Genomic DNA, 25,194 nt, shown 5'->3' on the forward strand with positions numbered 1-25,194 from the left:
CATTGCTTGCCCTCGCAGCACTCACAGCCTGAGGGAAATTCTCCAGTAACCAGCGGATATGAATTAGGTTTTGGAAATGACCATTTCAAATAATGACTAATGTGGAGGCTAGAGGTTCTAGGGGAGGGCTTACTGGGAAGTTTCACAAGAGTACAAGAAAATACTGCTCTCTGACTCGTGGTTAGAGTGTAGGTGGTGAAGGACGGTCACTTTTATTCAACCTGTCTCTGCAACACAGATGAAATCCTCTGATGCCTGGGATTGGCTTCCAGTGAATACCAGGAGAGCAAAGTGGAAGGAGGTGTGGATGGGACAGGACTGGCCATAGGCTGACGGTCGATAGGCTTGGGTGATGGATATGTCTGTGTGTGTGTTTGGCTGGGGGTGGGGGCAGGCAGTGGTGCGTTACACTATTCTGTCTACTCTTAAAATTCCTCCGTATAAAGAAATTTCTTACATGACTTCTTGAGTAAGTCAGTCCATTTTGGCTGCAGATACCATTTGCCGTAGCTGCCCAGGAATATCTGTGTACAGTGTATTAATCAGTAAGCCAACTTTCTGGAGGAGCTGGCAACCTAGACCACCTCTGGAGCTCTGAAAGCTCTGTGCACTATAAACTCTCAAGAAAAGAAAAATTTTATTGTCACTGTGCTGCACGTAAATAAATAAACAAACCAACCAATTCTGCATAAATGTAAATCCAAGATGACCAGCCTCTGTAGGTCCACCAGACCCAGGCACCCAGCCGTCATGGTTATATTATTTCTTTGGATAAATAAACAGGCATAAATTTCGTGAACTTAGTCACTGAGTCAGCATGACCCAGTTCATTGCTACGTACTGGCAGCATGCTTTCTCACCAGCCTAAAAACCTGTAGGTTAGAGAAAATGTCAGTTGTGCAGTTGGACTCCAGCCTGATTATGGTGCACTGAAGGCTTCGTGGTTGCTGTCTCGTGTATGCCAGTGTCTGGCACCCTAATAGGGTAGGGATTTCAAACTAATGTCTGCTTTTAGCATCTACCATATTCTAGACACAGACATGATATTTTATCATCAAAACTGAATATGTGAGCTATAGGTATCCCCAGTTACAGCAAGGGAAATAGGTACACAGGTTTTAACTGACTCAAGACTGGACAGGAAGTGGCAGCATTGGGATTCAATTCCAGGTCTTTCTGACTCTACTCCTTCCATTCTGTCCACTCTTCAAGACACTAGCATTTGGTTTTTTAACTTCACAGCATTTAATAACTTGTCCTAAGGTTGGGGATAAAAGGGGGTGAGGAGAATATAATCAGGGACAAAGAAAAATAATGATTCTACACTCTCCAAGTGGAGCAGTGAGCCTGCCAAGGTCTACACAGAACGTGTTTGTGATTGGCTCGTTTTAAAAAAAAGTTGTTGAAGGGCAGTGTTCCTTCTTTGTGAGAGAACCACATCAACAGAAAACACAAGTTCCCCTAAAAAGTAGGATCCTGGGAAAAACAGTGGTAAGCTGCTTGTAAAGAGCTTGCTTCAGAGAGTATAACTTCATGAGGTAGACAGGGCAGTCCCCAAGCTTTGTCCCTTGGGAGTCGCATCTAGGTCACCAAGGCCTAGTGAAGTAGGCAGTGGCAGCTGTGAAAGGAGTAGCTGTGTTATGACTGGATAGCTCAGTCTGATATGGGTTCAGTTTCCGAGGGCTAGTTCCTGTTTCGTTCTTCGATCACAGGTTGTGAGGAGTATTCTTGCAAATAGGGGCCTCGATCACAGGGGTCCAGGGGTCAGATGAGAGAATATGAATGGTCAGCATGGATGCAACACTATCCTGGAAAAGCAGCCTAGAGGACATCCCCTCTTCATGGGATATGGAGCATTACAGTTAGAGAAGGGCAGTGTTAACTACAGAAATGTAAGTTTTAGGAAGAGAGGGAAGAAAGGGAGCAGTGATTAGTTGTTGTGAGCTATGAAATGGGCAGGTTTATATACTGTTTTGTCTCAAACTTGGGGCTGTGTTTAGTGAGTCACCTTACATTTACCCCTGATAGTGTAGGATTATAGCTTTGAGCATGTGTTTTTAGGTTAAGGAATTATTTAAATGTCAGAGATTACACTAGAGTTTGAGCTTTCACCCTTAAGTTACTTGACCACAAATTGTTTTCAAATTAAAAACTTGTTTCAGAATGTCTTTCCTAGGGGAAAAAACAACAGCTTCCCTCAGCAGTTCTTAGGAAAGTCTCTCAATTGAGGTCTACCTAACTGTATATAAGGCCACATATTTCCCAACTTGAATATAAGTCTATCAGTTTGATTTGGAAAAATAATTTTACTTTGCTTGCTTATGTTTTTTGCTGAATGTATTACAAGTACCCAAGGCTTTTCCATATTTGCATTTGATGAGAAGCACGTAAGAAGCAAAACCTTTGTTATTGTTGCCTCACCTGTGAATGACTGCAAATAAATCCTCCGTTGTTCGAGGTTTATTTGGAGACACAAACACACTTTCTGCTTCAGCCTGAGAGTCTTCACTTAGTGGTGAAATCACAGAGTCATCACTCGGTGACGATTCTTAAATTAAGAACAAAAGCATCTTTAGGAAGAAGTCACCCAGCACGCTGCTGGGCTTCACTGACTCATGGAACAACTAAGCAACAGTTACCTGACCGCCATTTTTAAAAGGAAGGAGCTGTCTGTCAGACTTAGTCCCTCCATGATAAAAGCTTTTATCTTAATTGTTTTAATAAGTGAAAAGAAAGAGGGAAACCAATACCCAGGGCTGTACTGTATTATGGGGAAGGTAAGAAAGAAAAACTTCAGGAGGTGCCACGAGACACCTTCCCATCGTGACAAAGGTGTCAACAACTGACCTTTCAGCGAAACCTCGTCCACACTTCCTTGGGTCTCCTCTGCTGCTCCGCTGTTATCAGAGGCACTTTTGGCTGAAATACCTGAAGCAATATTTTCCTGCTCAGAACATTTTTCAGGGCATGGATTTACAGTTGATATCTCTGCTTCATAGCTGATATTCCCAGGCACTTTGTCATGGTGGCGGCTCATCCCAAGTTGATGCTTAAGTTGATTGCTTATGTCTGGGACTCTAGTTGGTGAGTTGGACTGAGACGTGAGCACGTCCACAGACACAGGGTATGCAGCTTCCTCCCGGTCTACAGGAGATACCTTCTGGACCTGCGCTAGGGCTCCATCTGGACCAGCTCCACATTGTAGCATTTTACAATCCAAATCATTTGGGCGAGCAGCAGAGACCCTCTGAAATCCTTCTGCGGGAAAGTCACAACTTTCACTTGGTGTGTTTTCTGGAATAGGCTCACTGTCCATATGTATTTGGTCTTTTGTGCCACTTGAATCTAGAAGGTTGGTACCAGCTGAGGTTACCATTTCTGGATCACAATGATTCTTCACATCAAAAGAACGGTTTTTTTCTAATTGTAGTTTATCTGATTCCATCTCAACTGCAGAGGAGTCTAAAAAGGACAATATGGTGTCTTCAGTGGAGTACTGACGTGATAGTGATTTCTTAGTCATATGTGGCCTAATCTTACCTGGAGACAGGGCAGCCATGGTGAGAGTGCTTTCCTCTAAGTAGGGGAGATCTGTATTGTTGCCTTCTTTTTGCTTAACTTCTTCAGACCTACTGATGGACCTAAGGTTGACAGATTTCAGGACTGTTGGTGTAATTGCAAGAGACGGTGGAGGATTTGACCTCAGTGTTTCTCCTACTGCATTTTGCTTATTATGACTGAAAACATGCAATGGGTGACGGTGGTGGAATGGTTTATTTAAGACATTATGAAGAGCACTTAGGTCAAGATGGGTAGGAGGTATAATTGGAAGTTCAAGGTCTTTACCCAGTGATAGAACTCCGTCTTTTAAAGAGGGTTGCTGTAGTGAGGATTTCCTTTCTGGGACTTTTGGTTTTCTTTTGCTACCTCCAGGAGACAATGGGCCAGAAAAGAAAGCTGTAGGGAAAGAGGACGTTGGCGTTTCAGACTGGCTGGAGTAGCCACTTGACGGAGATGCCAAGCCAGCCAGCTTTTCTGGTGAAGCCAGTTTAAACTCATTGTCAACAGAAGGAAGGGAGGGGGTGGTGGCTCTAGATTCCGACTGGGATGTTTGGGATTCCGAGCTCTCTGGAGATTTGATGCATTCGATAACTGTGGTACCCGTAGCAGTGCTTGAATTAGATAAAGATCTGTAAGGATCATTTGTTTTCAAGTCATTTAGAAGCCAGAGGTCTGCATAGTGAGTTGATTCAGCACCTTCATCTTTGAATGGTGGAACATCTGGAGTGTCTAACTGAGGTTCCTTAATGCCATGTTCACTCTGGTTCATCCAAGAAGGTTCCTGCTTGGTGGGCAGACTGGCATTTTCCATTCGAGAAGGCGTGTTGGAGAAATCAAGAGGCAGCTTCATTTCCCTGGAACTGTGAGGCAGGAGCTGGCCACTGCTTATCTTTGGTTCTTTCTTCTCAGAAATGTCTGCATTTCCATCAGACTTCCTCAATGATGAGCTACGTTTAGGTGGAGTCGGCTTTGCCTTTGGTTTCCTGAAAGAGATGCTTGGTCTCCCCTGTCTCCTGTGGTCTAAGTAGTCCTGCCAGGCACAGTCTGGAAGAGTAGGAGGAACCCCGACACCCTGGCCATTCTCTGGGCCCAGGGCTGCATAGTGACAGACGTAACTCTTACTACCTTTGAGACCACAGTCAAAGTGCATGGAGGTGTAGTATCCTTCTGTGTCCACCGAAAAGTGAGAGCTAGTGTCTGCTTTGTCCGATGGAGACTTTTCCAGAAAGCTGTCATAAGTGGCCATGCTCGTGAAGCTTGGGCAGCCCAGGCTGTCTGCCTTGGGACGCTCAGGGCTAAAATCCTGGCGGCAGGAGGCATCGTGATGGTGGTGTAGGTAATTCCACTCGCTGTCACTCGTGTTGCTATTGTTGGGGTCATCCAACAGATCTGCCACAGTGGAGGTAAAGGAGTTTGCTCGGTGGCCCCTCGCTTTATCCAGGTGGTCGTTGTACTGCTCTGTCACGAAGACACTAGCGTCCTCATTAGCGTGAGGGGCTGTGTTTAGTGACAACTCCGAGTCACAGTGTGAAGAGCCAGTGAGGGGAGGAGAGGCTGCAGGAGGGATTGTCTCTGAGGTCTGTGAGGGGCATGTGGAGCTGCTCCCACTCCAGTTGCCACTGGATGACTGGTGGTCATCTTTCTGGTCCATGTGGCTGCTGAGGAGGACGCCAGCCGTGGAGATGCAGTGGATGGGGCTCCCAAAGGTGTCCGAGTTGGAGGAGATGTCACAGCTGCCAGAGTCGGCAGCCATCCGGGGCAGGCGTGACCTCCCTCTCTCACTTAACTTGTGCTGGGGGCTGTGAAGATGTTGAGAACAGGCCAGGCTCAAAGCAGGCTGGTGCTCCTGTGCACTCGGGCTGCTGGGGGCCTCGCTGCAATCGTTAAGGGTTCTTTCTTGGTCTCCCACGAAAGGCTCCCCCTCTTCATATGCTGAGGGTTTAGCACCAGCTTTGGGCTCAGCATCCCCACCTCTATTGCCCTCCCTGGGAAGGCTCCGAGATCTTGTGCGGCTGCTCACTGCAGGAGTAAACATGGTGTCGCCTTTGTCTGCCAATGCGGAAATGTTGCCAGCAGAATGAGAAAGGGAAGCTGCAATGCTTTGACCCCTCTGAGCTCTGATTCTCCTTCTGGATGGAGCAGCGATCAGAATGTCCTCAGTTTGGCACTCCGAGTCCCTGGTTCCAGACCTCCTATTGACAGCGTTGGAAGGATCTGGATTTGTGTGCACAATCACATTCCTTTCCCTGGCCACGGGCGATTCATCAGAATCTAGGGCACATGGAAAGCACAGTGAGATACTTCATACATCAGCAGATAAACAGACATTCTGAGAGATGTCCACAATTCTGGGTGCCGGCATGTTGGAGTTTTTTCTTACAGAAAAAAAAAAAATCAGCATATAAAATTAGGAGCAAGTTAAAATGCTTTGGGCGGTCTCTCTCTGTCCCTTTACCTTTCTGACTCTCTCTCTCTCTCTCTGTATATATACACAGATACACACACACTATATGTATGTGTGTATGTATACTAAGGGAAGATAAGCTCTTAGATCTTTTGTGAATTCTCTCTCTCTTCACGATCAAATTACTTTGCCCCAGTAAGTGTCTACTATTTTTTTTTTAACCAAAATACATCTTATTTTCTTGGCCACTATACACTTTTATTTCTCAGTATAAACATAATGAAATAAAAATCATAGAATGCATTATATGAAGTAAAAATCTTAATTACAAGAGATGCTATCATAATAATAATTTTAAAAACCATAGGAAGAGATATCTTAAACACATTGAACAGAAAAAAATAGAAAAAACGTCACCAAGGGTATCATATTATGAATAGTCAATATTTAATTGAGTATGCTTAAAGTTTACCTTTTAAAATAATTAATGCCATAAAAGTATATCTCTCTCCAGATAAATGTATATTTCTCTAAAAGAATCTTTCATTGCATCTTGTTAATTTTTACTTAATTTCTGCCTTAATAATACTTTTTAAAAATAGCAAAATATTATATTTCAGCCATAAAATCTGAATGTATATGGCTAAATCCATAAGGTCAAGCCTTCACAGCCTGGAAGAATGGAGATTTAAAAAGTAATACCACCTGGCTTACTGAACACAAAACAAGTACACATCATTTCAAAACCTATACAAGTTACAACGTTGACTATTTTTAAGGAAGCTGGTTAAAGGCTGGCTTCCATTTCGTCTCCTTATAATCGGCACCCGACAGAACGTTAACCATTAATAGTTTTATACCACACCTATTTCTTGTTGGACTCTTCTGGGGATACCCGAGATGGTTTTCCTCCTTCTCAGTTTTCGTCTCCGCTGTAGTACGGATTGTGAATGAACAAGAGAGCAGCGTATACTAGCCTCTCTGTCAAAACCAACTCCTGCAACCCACAAATAGGTCTCATTAGCCTCTAGAAATGGCAAACAAATTTTCATTTGCTTGGAACACAGTGATATTTATTGATTGGAACTAAAGGAAGAGTTTGGATTAAGCCTGTGAACAAATATAAGGGAGCCCTTATTCAGCTCTTATTTAAATTATGCTGCAGTACATTAAACTTTACTTCTAAATGCAGCTCTCCACAACAGCTTGCACTGCCAAAAGTAAGAAGCAAAGAAGGAAAATCAAAAGAAAGAGGAGAGAAAAATAACATCAAAGAATCACACTCACACAGAAATGGCTCCTTAAGGACTTACAACCTTTAGTTACTACTCTTTGCTGGTCTCTTTCTGGGCTCTCTGAAGCTGATATCTTTGCATAGTAGGTACGTAGCCAAGATGTTAACCTGAATTAGTTCAGCTAACATATCCTGACCCATTTCTGCATTAAAAGTGTCATTGTGAGGGGTTTTTTCCCCTCTACCTACTCTGCACTCTGCCCAAGCCCTACACACACACACACACACACACACACACACACACTCTCTCTCTCTCTCTCTCTCTCTCTCTCACACTCACACACTCTCTCTCTCTCCCTCCCTCCCCCTCTCCCCCTCCCCCTCTCCCTCTCTCCCTCTCCCTCTCTGTCTCTCTCCCTCTCTCTCCCCCTCTCTCTCCCTCTCTGTCTCTCCCTCTCTCTCCCTCTCTGTCTCTCCCTCTCTCTCCCTCTCTCTCTCTCCCTCTCTCTCTCTCCCTCTCTCCCTCCCTCCCTCCCCCCCTCCCTCCCTCCCTCCCCCCTCCTCTCTCCTCTCTCTCTCTCTGGAAACAACAGCCTAGAGATATGTTTTTAAAATCATCATGTAACTGTCTACTTTCCTCTGCTGACTAAATTGGACACATTTTGGTTTAGCAGCAGTGTCTTATCAATATAAAATAAAAATAAAAGGCAGTCCTCAGTTCTTCACTTAAGTGGATCTATCTTCTGTACCAATTGTAAGTAAAGCTGGAATTCCCAGTCTTTACACGTGTCTGTTTTCTTTTGTAAATACACGGGGGAAACCATGATGCTTGTTAGTTTCTCTTTCCATAATTACATTATTGACACACTACATGCAGTCCTATCAAAACTAGAATGATGAAGGAGGAGGTGAGGAACTTGAACTCCTGCCTGGCACAGGCATGTACCAGGAACTTTTCATAGTGAGCACTGCTTCAGAAAGCCATAAGCCAAAAGTGCTTTGGGATCTGGTTGCTTCCTCGTGTATCCTGACTGTTAAACATGGGGCAGGACGGCATGTTAAACTTTGGTTCAGCTATACAGTAAAGCAGTTTGAGTTCTGCTTAGCTTTACAGTGACAACAGTTTGTAGAACTCATGTTGAAAAATCTGTATGAGATGTCATATGTTGAATACTTTCAGTACCATCAGAATTCCTCCTAATGAAATTTTCCTTTTTTAGTTCTAACCAAAGATTAAAATCCTTCCTTTTGATCATAATAATTATGTTACAGGCACAGGTATTTTGTGTCATATGGACATAGTTAACAACTTTCTCATTAAAGCTCTTGAAATCAACATATAATCTAGGCTTTAGTCTGAGAGTTCCTGAAATAAAGCAGGAGAGAGCTTCCCTTTTCCTGAATTACAAGACCCATACTCGAAGGACTAAATTTGAAAACAAGACTTTACTTACAGTGCCATGAAGAAAGCAGGTGCTGCTAATAATCAGATGTTCCCAGAACTGAAAGTTAGTTTAAGTGGAGCCAAAATGATTCATTCTGACAGCTGAACTCCCCTAAGCCATCTCAGTTAGATTACGGAGATCAGATAAAGTGCACATCTTTAGAATACTTTATCCTACAAGTTGAATAGGTCATCAGGAAAATTAAGTCCCAGCTCACAACCAGCCGATCACCTAGAACTCCTTTTGTCAGGAAGAAAATAATATTTACCCTGATACCTGGTCACCATTTGCTCCCCACTTTATATGAGACAAATTTGAGTGACGTTAATAATAGCCATGTCCAAAATGCATCTCGAGCAACATACAATCTTTAGTTACAAGGCACCAGGATGGAAATCAGTCATAAAGTGGCCATTCTGAGATTTTCAATATAAGAATAAGTTAGAATTTAACTATTAGAGATGCTTAAAGAAAGCCCAATGGGTACATCATTTAATTCCTATCTTTGAAAGTTAGAATATTTTATAGCATTATTTTACTTACAACTAAGGTTACCACATTCTAAGATCACCAATTCTGGATTTTACAATTGCTGCCAGTAGACTTTTCAAGAAAAGTCCACACAGGCTTGCCTTTGACCTAGACTAATAGCCAAACTCTCAATACACAGGAGGAGGAAAGCAGAGGGTGAATGGAAGCCAGGCTTGCTGCGTTTAGAGTAGAATTCAGCCTTCACCTATGAATCCATGTGTTTTTTAGGTCAAAACTCCCCCAAATCAATGCAGAAGTGTAGACGATCTCTGAAACAAGCCTACCTCCATCCAGGAAGCATGAAAACAGATTTTATAGTTGGGCTACAGGATCACTAGTTGCGGTTTTGGAAACCTGGGGCTTGCTGTTTTCTCTCTTGCAGTGCCGCGCATCATTATCATGTGATTAATCACTGCCGTTTTCTCCATTATTTCAGTCAGCTATGGCCAGAGAGCTATTTGGTGACTTTTTTTTTTTCCAAAAAGAAACTGTCCATCATTTACATAACAAGCAGCCCAGCGGAACATATGCAAATTGATGTTCAAAACCTGATAAAAGCATATTGAACATCTTCTGGGTCGTATTCTGATGAAAAGGGTATCATGTGTTTACAAAACGTATTCTTAACTGGTACACCAAGCAGCACAGATCTTAACTGGTACACCATATTTAATACATGGAATATTCTGACCCCACTGCCCCTAAGAAAAAAACAGAACGATACCAGTGACATTGATGGGAATAATGCAAGAAGAAATCACTTGGGCATCTTGTTTCATCTTCTCCTCCGGCGTCGGGAGAGGTAGTGCTTTGCTCCAGTTGGTCTGCTTGTCCAGTGTGGAAGGGATATTGTGTACTGGGTTTTTCGGCCTCTGCCCTAGCATGACATCTGTATCTTCGTCCTCCGGGGGATGGGACTGCAAACGAAGTACATTCAGATTCAGACTCAGCCATCAGGGTTTATACGTAAGCACATATATATTTCAGAGTTAAGAAAAATGAGGTCAGAAATAAGCTTTCAGGTCAAAGGAAGAATTCCTAGACGTAGTTAGTAAGTACAACTAACTGAAAGTTACGATTTCAGTAGTCAAGCAACACAAAAGAAAAAAAATAGGCTAAACATGCTTTTCGGGTCAAAGGGAATTAAGCGGAGAGACAAGGTAGCCAGAAATCCCCAAACTTCAAACTGAAGAAAGATGTGAGTCTCTAATCCGCTGAGAGGTAGATTCACTTTCTGGATAGCTGTCTCACCATAAATTCCTACTCAAACTCTTGAAAGCTCTAGGTGACTAGGATCAAAGGGAGAAGATGATTTAGATGCCTATGAAAAGGTTTGGAAAACTGGCCAGAAAGCCTGGAGTCAGGAGACATTCCAGAACACATAACCAGAAGGACAAGCCGACCTAATCTGAGAGGCCAGATTCAAATACACGGAGTTAATTTTACTGCAGGATGATGGCATTTGTGAATGACGTTTTAAAATGCAATTTTGTCAACACTGTGCATGTGGAAAAGCAAAAGTGAAGAATCTCCTCCCACCGACGATAGTGGAAAATACAAATACTGTTACTGGGGGAAAAGATTCAAGTGGGTTTCATTTTCAAATTCCGAAGAGTAAAATAGTCCTAGTTTATTTTCTTTCAGCTTCGCAGTGCGAAGCTTTTCTTCCAGCTGTGTATTTAAAGACCTTGACTTCTATGTGATATTTGCAAATTCTCCATCCAAACCTTTGATCGATTTTAATACTGTCTAACTTTGATTTCAGGGTTGGGCTCCTAGCCCAGATTATTAAAAAGGCTCCATCCCAAGTTTGATTTCAGGGCTGGGTTTCTAAACCAGATTATTAAAAGACTTAGTTTTTGCTGCTGAACCTAGTTCTATTTCTTCCCACAATTTGTTGGGAGGTGGCTGTTTGTGTAAAATAAGCATTTTTCCCTCTTACTCCAGTTAGGTTTTAATAATATTGTCCTAAAATCAGGATCATTAAAAAACATTCTCATTCTCACATTTGGAAGCATCGTGCCCTGTTGACTCGGGATTTCACGTATTGTCAAAGTCCCCTTAAAGAGAAGATTCCAGAGCCACTTGTTTTAAACTAACCCCCAGCATTTGCTTACCTTGTCAGAGGTACCTGCAAAGCCCCCCAGCACACCCAACAGGATATGATTACCCCCCTTGAGAAAAAGGTGTTCGCCATGAACATTTTTAGTACAACATTGCAACCTTCTTTCTCTCTTCAGCTTTTGTGCAGATTCCCAGCAAAGCAAATAGCTCAAATAAAGTTGGAGCACAAAAGACTTTGTTTCCTAGGTAACTTCCAAAAAGGAAACAAAAAGGTTTGGTGTGTGCCGAGAGACAGAGAGGGGGAGAGAGCAGGAGCTGGAGAGAACCCCCTGCCCCCCGACACACACCACAGTCCACATTTTGTCAGCGATTCCTTCCTTGAATAACAATGGACTGGGAAACAAAGAAAGAATAGTGACCTGACTGCAGGCTCTGGCCGGCAGCCAAAAGCACTTTTTATTTAATGGTGACAGGGACAATTGGCTGACGGCGAATCCTTTTGTCCTGTTCTCTTTTGCTTTGAGAAGCTGAACCTTTACAGTTCTAACAAATATAGGGCAAGTTGAAATTTCTTTTCTCCAAACTGCAGAGTCCAGGGATGGTGTTAGGTGACGCCTTGAACAAAGCCTTAATTGCAGCTTGGAGGAGGGGGGGATGTAAAAGCCAATGATATTACTGTCTACTTTATATTTTATTTAATTCAAGTTAGGAAAATACCGCTCTTTAAATTGATTTAAAAGAATACCTGTTAGTTAGTTAGAAACAACACAGTTTGCCATAAAGAAAGAGAGAAGAAAGTGAAAGTGTATAGAGAGAATGGGATAGGCTGTGACGGAACGTTCTCAGAACCAGTACCTTTCTACTCCATGGGGTCATGTGGCAACATTCAGTGGGGGAGGGCGAACGGGTGCTGTTAAACTATGAACATGAAATGCAAAAAAAGAAAAAATTAAAAACATGCACACAACACACAGTATCTGGTTAAGTCAAATCTATGATATTAATGAATGAATATATTGGGGTCACTCCCTTCCTTCCTTCAGAATGCGTCTTGGTTTTATGAGAAGTAGCATAAATAGTGGTTATGGTTAAGAGCACAGATTCTGGAGCTAGACTGAGTTTGAATCCTGCTTCTACCACTTATTTGCTGTGTGACCAGGGGCTTTAAGGTCAGTTTTCTTGTCCTTAAGATAGGAAAAGAATAGTATCTACCTTCCAGGGCCATTTTGAGGATTAAATGAGTAAATATAAATAATAGGCTTAGAAGAATCTGGGCACTTAAGAAGCTCTGTGGGTTAGTGTCAGCTACTGTTCCTATTACTATTATCCTTACCATGTAGCTATAAAATATCTGTGAAATTGTCTTTGTAAATTGTAACTTTATATCTTTTAGATCCCAGTGCCATTTGCTAATTTGGGAAAGACCAAATTATCTTCTTAGAGTGAGTTTATTTTCCTCTGAACTCTTCGGAAGAAAATTTCTTGTGTATTATTTCCTCCTCTGGACTGCTCCAAATGTGCCCCTTCCTCATATTCATAGTCTGTATTTGAAGACAGGGCCGGTTTCATGGGCATGTGACCTGTGTAGTCACATAGGGCCCCACGCTCAGAAGGGCTCCATGCTTGGTTAGATGCTGTCACCGTCTTGAAATGCTTAGTTGTTGAGTAATGGGTCCTGCATTTTCATTTTGCACTGGGCCCCACACATCATGTAGCCAATCCTGTTAGGAGACTAATCTAGTAACCAGAATCCCCTTTGCAGGATCTACTTGAGAAGGACAGTGAAACTCTTTTAAACTCTAAACCATGTCAGCTTTGGATTCAGTTAGCCCTCTAGTACAGCACTTTCCATATAGCATTGCTTTACTGTAACATGAATTATCCCTGGATGTGTCTTTTCATCTATTAGATTATGAATTCCTAGAGGTCAGGGGCCATATTTAATTTTCCTTTCAGTCTTCCATGATGTCAGCAAAATGCCTCCTCATTGCAAGAACTCAACAAATTATTTGTGCACTTGAATGATACCAGCTCTGTGTGTCTTAACAGTGATGGGAAACCCAAATAAAGTAAGGGTCATGCTCAAGATCTCAGGAGGAAGCAGACACCGCGGACTTCAAGGGTACTTACCATCTTAGTGCAAATAGGTGAAAACAAATAGAGGAAACCACAAGGAATGCTCGGTTCCATCAGAGGCTTAGCATTGGTGTATGCAGTTCTAGTTCTTCTTAAGCCTATGGCAGGGGAGGAACACTCAATTCTGTTCTACGTTTCTAAATTTTAACTGACAGGGTTGCTCATTAACTTTTAAGCAAAGCAAATGCCATCTCCTCAGGCCCAGTTAACTTTGATCTAGATCGTATTTAAGAAGATAATTTCATAGGGTCTGTGGCTCCCACGTTGAAAGCGATCATTTTGACAGATGTGGTATATGTGGCCAGAGACTAACTTGGCTCTGTCATAAGAATCAGTCATAGGTAGTGATGTGCAGGTCACGAGTAAGACGCTATAGTGTGCAAAATAGAGAACTCATGGAAGTAGGAAAAGGAACCTGAATGCAAAGCCTACATGGAAATCGAACCTGTTTCCAAGAAACAAAAGGTGTCTCATGAAAGGATTTCAAAAAATTACACAGGAGGAAACTGCAAGGCAGAAAATATATTAGTGATGTTAATATAGTAATTTTGGTAGTTTGTCTTAAATCTCCTTAGTCAGCTTTCCTGTTGAGTATTTTTTCCAGGAGTGAGGGATGAGGCATGGTTTTTATTTCTCATCTGTTTGAGAAACGCCCCCATTCCATTAAACAAACATGAGGTAACACCTGGAAATGACTAAGGACGGCAAGTCCAGAGAGAGAGCTCAGACCATTCAGTTTTGGTCACCATCATTAAATCAAGGTCTGCGTGGGTTACACTCCACAGAAGATTCCTTCTCAGCTAATCAGCGTCTCCACTCTTCTTTAAAATTTAATTTTTAAATGGAAGTATTTACAATATTGTGTTAGTTTTCAGGTGTACAATCCACTCTTTGGATAGTAGCTCCAACCTCCAGCTTGTGAGGGCTGAAACTAGGTACTCTTGAGCTCGTGTGTGGAAGGATTGTGTTCTTTGGTTCCACCACCTAGACACAAGCACTCAAGCCCCTGCAGATGGTCTGTCTGTGTAGAGTATTTAAGTTTATAATATTCACGTGAGCTATGGTTTTATTCTTGCCATGAATTAGTAACTGCCTTAGTGTAGTGTTTTTTTAATATACATTTATTTTTATTTATTTGTTCATTTATTTATTTATTTTTGGCTGCATTGGGTCTTCGTTGCTGCGCGCAGGCTTTCTCTAGTTGCGGCAAGCGGGGGCTACTCTTCGTTGCAGTGTGCGGGCTTCTCATTGCGGTGGCTTCTCTTGTTGCGGAGCACGGGCTCTAGGTGTGTGGGCTTCAGTAGTTGTGGCGCATGGGCTTAGTTGCTCTGCGGCATGTGGGATCTTCCGGGACCAGGGCTCGAACCGGTGTCCCCTGCATTGGCAGGCGGATTCTTAACCACTGCACCACAAGGGAAGTCCCTAGCGAAGTGTTTTAAAGCATCCTCTTTCCTGGGTATTTGGTCAAAGGAAATAAAATCATTCTGATTATTTCTGATTAGGTTTTTATATGGCAAATACAATAGTCAGTTCATACAGTTTTTTCTTAAATTATCTAAGAAATAAAACTGCAAGAGAACTGCTACCTTGGGGTATCTCTGCATGGCCCAGCATGCTATTCCTTAACGTAGATGGATAAGGTTAGGAAAAGCTACATGCTGATCAAACTTGTGTGAACTAAATTATTCTTTAAAGGCTCTATTTAAATTAATCCTGTTGCTTATTTCAGACTAAGACTTGTAAGGGCAGGAACCATTTCTTGTTCATAACTGTATTCCTACTGCCTCAGTAATACTCAGTAAATATTTGTTGTACTGCTAACACCCCCGTGTGCCTGGCATAAGCAAACAAAAATCTTCTATAAAGAAGCTGTCAAATTATTTCTACATACAATTTTTCAGTATAACATCCAGCACAAAGTCAAAGATAACAAGGCAAGGAGGAGACAAATCAGCATGAACAAGAAGCATCCAAAACAGCAGATGACAGAAGCAGACCCATGGGGAAATCTGCTTTTGGAATTATTACTCCATGCACGAGTAGCAGTGAGCAACATTGGCTTCCCCAGAATAAGTGTGTGGCAAGATTGTTAGACCACTCATTCATTCATTCGAAAGCACTTCTTTGATGAGGGTCAGAATCAGCCCCAGTATAAACAAATTGTCAGATGAAAACTAATATCACCTTCATGAGTTATATGCGTGTTCACTGTATGGTTCTTTTGACTTTTCTGTACTTTTCATGAAACTTTTCATAACAAAACATTGAAGAAAGGTGCAAAAAGAAATATCTCCTTCCTTTTCCAGGCTTCCACTCTGGCCCTCCCACTGATTTTGAGAGGCCTCAGACTCCGTACTGCACCATTTTAGAATCAGCCACCACCAGTCATCTTGTCCCTGACAAAAGATGCTTCTTTGATGCTTTCACTGCATTTCTGTCCCTGCTGGCCCCATTAGTTATAGCCTCAAATTGTTACCCTAGCTTCCTATGGAACTCCTTCAACAAAAGCTGGAGTTATAACCAGTGTTCGGAACAAGAAATAACAGACATTATACTCAAAGCTGTCAAAGAAATTTCTTTGGTGAATGATGAAGGAATATTTTCCAAACCCCAGTTTCTCCTTGTGGTGTGTGTGTGAGAGAAAAGTTAATTTCTCCACTTTTGTGGCTATGAACAAGTATTTCTCCAAAGATCTCAAGACTTTCTCCAATCTTTCTCTTACTGCCGAAAGAAAAAAAATAATCCGTCCACAGTTTACTTTCTTTTCGGTTTTATTTCATACTCTGATGGGGGCTTGTTTTGCTTCAGAACTTTCCAAAAGACATCTGTTAAAATGTTGTGGTAATTCCAGCAGGAAGTGTTTTGAAAAATTGGCTTTGGTTTGTGATCTAACCGATACCACATGGCATTTATAGCAGTAGACTTTCCGAGCTGATTTATTACTATCATGCTGTCTTAAACATGAGAATTGTTTACTAGAGAACGGATGCCGTGGCATACTGGAATACAGGAGTAAAACCTTAGAGCGAAGATGTCCACTGCAAGCCACGCTGGGTTCCTAGTAGGTGAGCTGAGATCTTATTCTCATTCTACCCTGGGGCTTGTTGTCCTTAGACCGAGTCTTTGCATTTCTGCACGTATTATGGCCTGTCTGTGAGATAGAGGGGAACTTGGCTGCCTCAGATTTTTCTTCACTGGAGTGTGTGTATGTGTTGTACATAAATATGAAGTGCTTTGATCTTTCTGGAAGGCTTAAAAGAGTCTGGCAATACCTTCTTCACATATCGCTCTTACTGCTACAATTACATAGCACTGTTATTCCCTTGAGAATGTCCCAGAGTCTCCTACTGGCTCACACTGGGCTCCTATCTTCCAAACATGTTCAGTAACATCACGTTAAACTCCTACTGTGCTTCTCCCTTTCCTTTCTTCTCAACTCCAACCTTCACCAAAGTGTACAACCATGGGGAAAACAAAACGATGAGGGAAGTCAAAGTTTAGGGCCCATCCTAGGCTTTCCCTGTCCCTTTCCTGGTTCCTCCTTTGTCACCACTCTTTCCCAGGCAAAGCAAGGCCTTCACACTTCCCCAGAGGGCCTGAATGCAGCACCCCACGTGCCCAAACCCTTCACGCCACTCTCCCAGCCAGTTGCGAGGCTGGAAAGAAGCCTGCAGATGAGCTCACATCAACGTGCTGAGAACTCCTGGTGATAAACCCAAAGGAATAAATCTCAAGCAGAATTCTGGACAGTGGTTGTAGGCTAAGAGGAAGATATTTGAGAACAGGTGCCTACTGAGTTCTTCTCTTAACCACTGTATACACTAATATCTATTTCAAGTGCTAAAATACACCAATATTCAGGACTGGGAAAATGGCCTTATCATTGTCATGTCTGCTTTTCCAAGTCATCCCTTTCTTTCTTTTATTTATTTATTTATTAAAACATCTTTATTGGCGTATAATTGCTTTACAGTGTTGTGTTAGTTTCTGCTGTATAACACAGTGAATCAGCTATACGTATACATATACCCCCATATCCCCTCCCTCTTGCATCTCCCTCCCTCCCACCCTCCGTATCCCACCCCTCTGGGTGGTCACAAAGCACTGAGCTGATCTCCCTGTGCTATGCGGCTGCTTCCCACTAGCTATCTATTTTACATTTGGTAGTGTACATATGTCCATGCCACTCTCTCACTTCGTCCCAGCTTACCCTTCCCCCTCCCCGTGTCCGCAAGCCCATTCTCTACGTCTGCATCTTTATTCCTGCCCTGTCCCTAGGTTCACGAGAACCATTTTTTTTGTTAGATTCTACATATATGTGTTAGCATACGGTATTTGTTTTTCTCTTTCTGACTTACTTCACTCTGTATGACAGACTCTTGGTCCATCCACCTCACTACAGATAACTCAGTTTTCTTTCTATGGCTGAGTAATATTCCATTGTATATATGTGCCACATCTTCTTTATCCATTCATCTGTTGATGGACACTTAGGTTGTTTCCATGTCTTGGCTATTGTGAATAGTGCTGCTATAAACATTGGGGTGCAAGTATCTTTTTGAATTAGAGTTTTCTTCAGATATATGCCCAGGAGTAGGATTGCTGGATCATATGGTAGCTCTATTTTTAGTTTTCTGAGGAACCTCCATACTGTTCTCCATAGTGGCTGCATCAATTTACATTCCCACCAACAGTGTAGGAGGGTTCCCTTTTCTCCACATTCTCTCCAGCATTTATTATTTGTATCAATAGAACATATGTCTACCTTTAAATTCCCTCTTAGGTATACGGAAGTAAGAAATATGAGTATGTCCACAAAAAGCCTTTCACAAAAATATTTACAGCAAGTTTATTCATAAAAGCCTCCCCCCCCCCCCCCCCCGCAAAAAAAAAAAGCCCTAACTAGAAATATCCACCAACAGCAGAAAGGATAAACAAGTTGTGGACTACTGTATTCATACCATGGAATACTACACGGTAATAAACAAGAACCTGCCATTGATACGTATAACATTGACCTCAAAAAAATCATGTGGAACGAAAGAAGCCACACACAAAAGAGTACCCGTGCTCATTCACTTTTGAATCCCATTCTGTTGATAGATTGATAGACATTTTGTGTATGAGAGAGAGATCTGCCCCTACTGAGCAGAGCTTGAACAGCGGTGGCAATGGCAGTGGTGCAGTTTTCACCCTAAGAGAGGCTTTCTGAAAGACTGGAACTGCAGAGAATCTCCCTCCTTTTGATCTCAGCTGGAATTGAACAAAAATTCTTAGGGTGATGGAATGCAAAATGATTGTATGTATTTCAAAGTTCAGCAACCCTTTGTTTAATGGCATTCTATTAATGAAGTAATTTAAATGTGCAGAGCACAACAAAATTGCATTTTGAAGCATGTGTGGAAAGTAGTCTCCATGCGAATGGAAAAGAGGACTACAGGCAGGCTGGGAGGAAGCACACTTCCCACCGCCGCTCAGTTGTTTATTCGTGGGAACTGCTCTGGACTGCCAAGAACACAAAACAAGGCTCACTGGACCGCAGTCACTGTGATGTTGCTGCCAGTGAGTATCTTATTCATCCCCTGTGGCCAGCTTTGCCAATTAGTGGGGTCACTGCCAAGGTCCACTCAGCGTCAATCCTCAAAGGTCGCTAGCACCAAATAAAAGCCATGAGTGGGGGAAAAGCAGGCCAGGCTTTGAAGTGCAGGGAAGAAGGAGGCTTTGAACTGCTGCAAACAGCACAAATACCCTCCCCTAGATCATAGGAGCTGGCAGTGTGAGTCCCAGAACAGCCCAGAGGCGTAGGGAGGTTCCTCCCTCACCCTCTGTGCCTTGCCCTCAGCTGGGGTCTCCGAGGTGTGCGGTAACCGAAGAGCTATTGAACATCCGGTCTCACGCCAAGGGACACCTTCCCCTTGTAACTCAGGCCAGATGTGGCAAAAGCTCCGTGGAGTCATACTTGGCCTTACCACAGCAGATTTAAAAAACAAAAACAAAAAGGCAATACTTCCTCGCACACAAGCCATGCATGCTCCTTCTTTACCTTCCCCCTGTTTTTTTCATTTTTTTAATTGACTCCTTTTTGAGTACAGCTCTATGAATGTTATCACATGCATAGACTCCTGTAACCCTACCACAGTCAGGATTCAGAACAATTTCCATTATCCCAGCAAAGTCCCTCGTGCTATCCCTTTCTGGTCACAGTCTCCCCCTCCTCCTACCTGTGGCAACCCCTAGTCTGTCCTCCATCACTATGGTTTTGTCTTTTTGAAAGTGTCATATAAATGGAATCATACCTTTTGAGACTGGCTTCTTTCACTCAGCATAATGCCTTTGAGATCCATCCTTTTTTGTGTGTATCAGTAATTCGTTCCTTTTTATTGCAAGTAGTATTCCATTGTCTGCTTATACTCTGAACAATGAAATGTCTCAGGCATGCAAGAGAATGTCAACCTGAGAATGTTCTGTAATGATGTGTACAAACAAGTAATTTTATTGGCTGTTCCACAGTCAGGCTAATGTTTTAAAAAGAAAGAAAGAATTCCAAAGCTAAAGTCTGCAATAGGGAATTTTCTTTATTTCTCACAATATTTAATATGAACCAGACTCATTGGGTAATTCTTTCCTTAGCTATTGTGCTGGCTATTAAGCTGTTGTCTGTCAGCTGCAAATCTATTCTTCCATACTCTGCACTGTTATTGCTGGGACTCTGCAAACATTTCCGCACCAGCTGCTCCTTCTTAGGTTCTGCCCTCGGAGTGTCAGCTGCTTTCTGCAGTCACTATATCTGTGTCACCTCAGTTTCCCATTTGCCATGTCAGTCTTATAATGCCTTCACTGTATTGAATTCTCTCTTTTAAAATAACTGGTGTGGTTTCTGTTTTCCTGACTGGACCTTGACTGATGAAGTACCAGGCTTTTGCCCCTGGCTTGCTTGTGTCTGAGGCATCTGAAGTGCTTGCTACTTCCAGTTCCTCAGTCAAGGGAGGAAAACATGAACAAGTGTGATGTTCCGTGGGGTGTCAAGATGATAATGATCTCTGCAGTTTATGGCAGAGAGCAGGAGAGCTGACATAGTGCCAAAAGCAAATTGCTTCTGATGACCCTTGAAAATGGGTATAGAGGGAAAAAGTATTTGCTAGGGTCAGTAGCTGTGTTCCACATGCTAGGTGCTGTGCTGATTTACTCTAAGAAAAATACCATATTGGAATAGCAGCTACAGAGTCACAAACTACTTATGGCCAGTTTCCCGGATCTGTCTACCTGCTGCAAAGACCAGACGGGTGAGTTAAATGGAGGGTGTGATAGGCATCCCCACTCCTGTAATCCTATATTTGAAACTCAAGTCAGGCTTTTCTCTCCCTAGTATACCATGAAGAAATACCATACTAGAAATGGAGGAAATTAATCCTGTACACACACAGCCTCGTACCTTCATAAAGCATTGCTCTTTCTGATCATGTTATTTGTGTGCTCAGAACCCTTCAATAATTTCCTCTGCGTATGGAATAAATTCAAACATTTTAGTCTGACATTCAAGATCCTTCAAGATCTGGTCTATTGAAGCACTGCAGCCCAACCAAAGTATCTGAATTTCTGTATATACGCTCCATTTTCTCCCGCCTCTGTGTGCTTGCTCTCATGGTTTCCTCGGCCTGCAATCTTTTTCAGAATTCGACCCCATCCTTCAGGGTCTTCTCAAATGCTACCTTTTCCATGAAGTTTAATCCTAACATTGACCCCATTCTAACACCCCACACCAGTTAGGTCTTAACACCTGATACTCAATACCACATAATTTCCTCTAGTAGTCATGTACTCTGGATGGCAGAGATTATGTCTCATTCATTTTTGTATCCTTCCAGTACTTATTAATAGTAGGTGTTGGGTTAATTTTTTTTTTCTCAAAATGAAGAAATAAATAAGAAGCTATAATAGGGGAAAGGGCATTCCAAATGGCAATACTGTTTTGAGAGTGCAGGATATTTTTCTAGAGAAGCACATGGAGTTTGGTTTGGCTGAGATCTAGGGTGTGTACAGAGAACTTGTGGGAAATCCATCTGGAAAGGTAAGTTAGGACCAGATTGCACAGAGGCTGGAGAGTAGTTGGGCTAAGGATTTGAAATTATTTCTTTAGGCAGAATGGAGAAATAGAAGGTTTAGTATTAGGGAAGAATTTGTATGTCAAAGGTTCTCATACCAAAGTTAGAATTTTTCTGAACTGGTTTAAAGGAGCAAACTAGATGAGATAAAGGGAAATACCTAAGCTGAAGCAAGAGAGACTTAATTTGGATGGCCAGTACCATTCTGAGAAAGGTCATAAAACAACAGAATGCTTCTGAGAGAGCTTGCAAAACTATGAAGATATTTTGTAAAAGCAAAACGAGACTTGTCTGGGACTCTGTGGTATGTATAATTATTATTATTATTTTTTTTTTTTTTTGCGGTACGCGGGCCTCTCACTGTTGTGGCCTCTCCCGTTGCGGAGCACAGGCTCCGGACGTGCAGGCTCAGCGGCCATGGCTCACGGGCCCAGCCGCTCTGCGGCATGTGGGATCTTCCTGGACCGGGGCACGAACCCGTGTCCTCTGCATCGGCAGGTGGACTCTCAACCACTGCGCCACCTGGGAAGCCCTGTATAATTCTTTTATAGCAAAGGAAAGGCTTGGTAGCGTTTCTTAGTCCTAACTCTTATAAACCACTAGAATATTGAAAATCTCTAATGTGCACCCATGGAGAAAGGGAAGGAGGGGAGAGACTGGATAAGAGAAGAGGGAGCTGGGGATGGGAGAGAGGGTGAGGCAGTGAGAAGGTCTTTATCCTAGGGCAGGTAAATACTACTGAAATACCCTCTCCTGCCGGCACTAGTCTTTAATCTCTCCTGGCTCGGAACTCCACTCTCAGCCTTCTGATTCTTCTGTAAGCTAGTTTAGTTTTTCTCAGAAGCTGCCTTCTGGTAAGTCCTATTTTTTTCTTCTCGATAGAAAATGGAAGAGTAAACATCGTCACTGTTTATAGCTCTGGACTATGACCAAAGGGGTCTGGGTCCGAATTTGAGTGATGACCTCCATTTACTTCTGAATAAGGCTGTTGGAATGTCCCCTGTCCTGCAAATGCATCCCCTTAATAAGAAAAGTATGATTTGACAGATTTTTATTTTAATATCCCTGGATGCCACAGTGTGATAAGTTAGAAGACTACTGTCAGGCTATGAAATGACAAAGAATCTCTGATATTCTTTCCTCGTTCATTTTATCAAGTCTGACAAAGAATATTACTGTGAACACGATTGGAATAAGTTAACTGTCACTCCTGATGATAAGGATTTAGGCCTCAGTGTTTCTCTGGAACCTGGTCAACTTTTGTCATCAGGCTCCATCTCATGTCAAGCATCTTTATCTAATACCACAGGGACCATTAGACAGTCCACCCTGGATCACTGATGAAGCTTGGAGAAGGACACTGGTGAGACTGCTGGAGTCTCTTCCCATATTTGAGGAAGGGTGACTTCCATGCCTGTCTATCTGGACAGCAGAATCTAAGCAGGGACTTAGACCTCAAGAGTCCCCATAGACCTGAGTGCAGGCCGAACACAGCAATAGATGGTTCAGCTCAAGTGCTGACTCTGATCAGTAGGGGCGGTGGGGACTGTGTGGGAAAGAGTGCTATAATCTCTTGGGAATGCCTGCCTTAGGCTTACGCAGGGCAAGAGCACGTGCATATTCCACGTATTCGTATTCGCAGATCTGGGCGTGGACCAAGGGCCCTGACTGATGAGAACAGATAAGCTGGACATTCCATTCAGCAGGGGATCAGGGTGAACTGCTATGATAAACTGACTCCACACTCTGAAATGGGAATCTATGCCATGATGGTACGTTAAGGGCCAAAGTGTCATATACCATGGCAACTTCTAACCATTTGAGATTAGATTTTCTGTGGTCTTCTAAATTTTGCTATTTAAAGTAAAGAAATTCTGAACTAAGCATTTCCTGGTTGAACCTACCTTATCCTGAAGCCATATATGTATCATAGGCATTGGAGTGTAAGTCCCAATTGTGAAATATCCATGGCTAAGAGTTTACATGTATTTTTAACTTTGTATTTTGAAATCATTTTATACTTAACAGAGAAGTTGTAAAAAAAATAGTAGAGTTTCCACATACTCCTTATCTAGGTTTTCCTAATGTTAACATCTTACATAACCATAGTACATTTATTGAAACCAGGAAATTAACATTCATAAATACTATTAACTAATCTATTAACCTTATTTGGATTTTGTCGGTTTTCCCACTAATGTCCTTTCTCTGGTCCAGGATCCAGTCCAGGGTCTCACATTGCATTTAGTTGTCAAATCTCCTTAGTCTCCTTCAGTTTGTGATAGTCCCTCAATCTTTGCCTTACGTGACCTTGATACTTTTGAAGAGTACTAGCCAATTATTTTCTAGAATGTCCTTCAAGTTGGAGTTGTCTGATGTTGTCTTATGATTAGATTGAGGTTACTCATTTTTAGCGAGAATCCCACAGAAGTGTTACCTCAGTGCATGATGTCAGGGGGCTCATGTACAGGCGTGCCCTTTTACTGCGGATGTTACCTTTGATCACTTGGTTAAGATCGTGTCTGCCAGGCTTTTGCAGCTGAAGTTACTATTTTCTGTTTGTAATCAACAAGTATCTTGTGGGGCGAAATTTTGAAAGTATGCAAATATCCTGTTTCTCAACATAATTTCACCCAACTATTTTAGCATCCTGTGATGATTACTGTCTGTGAAAAGTTTTGCTGTCATATTTGGCTAACAGTGATTTAAAAAAATTTCCATCAGTATTTCTACATTTATTAGTTAGAATTCTTCTGTAAGGAAGAGGTACCCCACCCCCATGTATTCATTTACTTATCCCAATTACTTATAGACAGTATAGACTCATAGACAGTTCTTTTATACTGTGTGTTATCATCTATTACTATCTTTATTGTATTGTCCCAGATTTGGCCATTGGGAGCACCTTCAAGTTGGCTCCTGTGCCTTTCTGACATGCCACTATTATTATTTATTTTAGTACTTTCTTGCTTTCTGGCCTCTCAAGATATTCCAGGCTTATCTTCTGTTTTCCCTGGCCAGCCCTGGAAAGGAGTCCTGGTTTCTCTTATCAGAGAGTGGTATTTAGAAACAAGATCTGGGCACTAGATGTGCTCAGTGTTACCAGAGTGTCATTGCTTCTAAGGCACTCTCAGGTGACAGAGCGAGGAAATACGTTTGTATACTCATACATGCACATGTGCACATATTTATTTTGTGCCTACCCACCTGCATATCCATGTATGTGTGTATGTGTGTGTATGAGAATATATGTATGAATTTATACTGATACTTTAGATTCTAATCCAACACCACAGTATTCATCCTTGATGTCTTTCTTTCCTTCTTTCTAACTCCTTTCTCCAATGGTGACAAACTGTCATTATCCATAACATGTTTATTTATTTGTTCAATCCTAGTATACACAAAAAGTAGTTTCAGAATTTCTAACTCATTCTCTTGTAAAGAACAAATTTACTAACTAAAGTACAATATTTGTGTACAGTTCCTTTTGTCTTTCATCTACATGGTTGCTTTAGCCGCGGCTCCTCCCCGGGAAGCTCCCGCATGGGGATGGGATCTCAGACATCCACGTTACTGTGGAGGGAAGAGCTTGAGGAGATCAAGATGGATACTGGCTTTTCCCAGTACACGGGGCATTACAGAATGGCACACCCAGTCTATTTCTCTTCACTACCCATTCACCAGTTCCCCAGTTATGCTGCTGAATGCCATACA

At 42.2% G+C, this 25,194-nt stretch overlaps 1 protein-coding gene and 1 long non-coding RNA gene across 5 annotated transcripts in view; one reads left to right on the top strand and one right to left on the bottom strand.

The window, feature by feature from the left end:
* LOC113614339 (uncharacterized) overlaps nt 1-25,194 on the top strand; it is a 96,543-nt gene that overhangs the window by 5,291 nt on the left and 66,058 nt on the right. The gene's annotated exons all lie outside the window — the stretch shown is intronic.
* Nucleotides 1-25,194, bottom strand: part of NHS (NHS actin remodeling regulator) — a 349,152-nt gene that overhangs the window by 4,246 nt on the left and 319,712 nt on the right. For both annotated transcript variants that reach the window (XM_027095754.1, XM_027095755.1), the window contains exons 4-8: nt 12,095-12,157; nt 9,900-10,092; nt 6,831-6,962; nt 2,848-5,832; nt 2,422-2,548 (exon numbers count right to left, since the gene is read on the bottom strand). In XM_027095754.1, coding sequence (XP_026951555.1) covers nt 2,422-2,548; nt 2,848-5,832; nt 6,831-6,962; nt 9,900-10,092; nt 12,095-12,157 — 3,500 coding nt within the window. The remainder of the gene's footprint in view (nt 1-2,421; nt 2,549-2,847; nt 5,833-6,830; nt 6,963-9,899; nt 10,093-12,094; nt 12,158-25,194) is intronic.

The sequence above is a fragment of the Aethalodelphis obliquidens genome, unplaced genomic scaffold (assembly GCF_003676395.1).
Source record: "Aethalodelphis obliquidens isolate GAN/ISIS:26980383/991018 unplaced genomic scaffold, ASM367639v1 scaffold94, whole genome shotgun sequence".
Taxonomy (NCBI): Eukaryota; Metazoa; Chordata; class Mammalia; order Artiodactyla; family Delphinidae; genus Aethalodelphis; species Aethalodelphis obliquidens.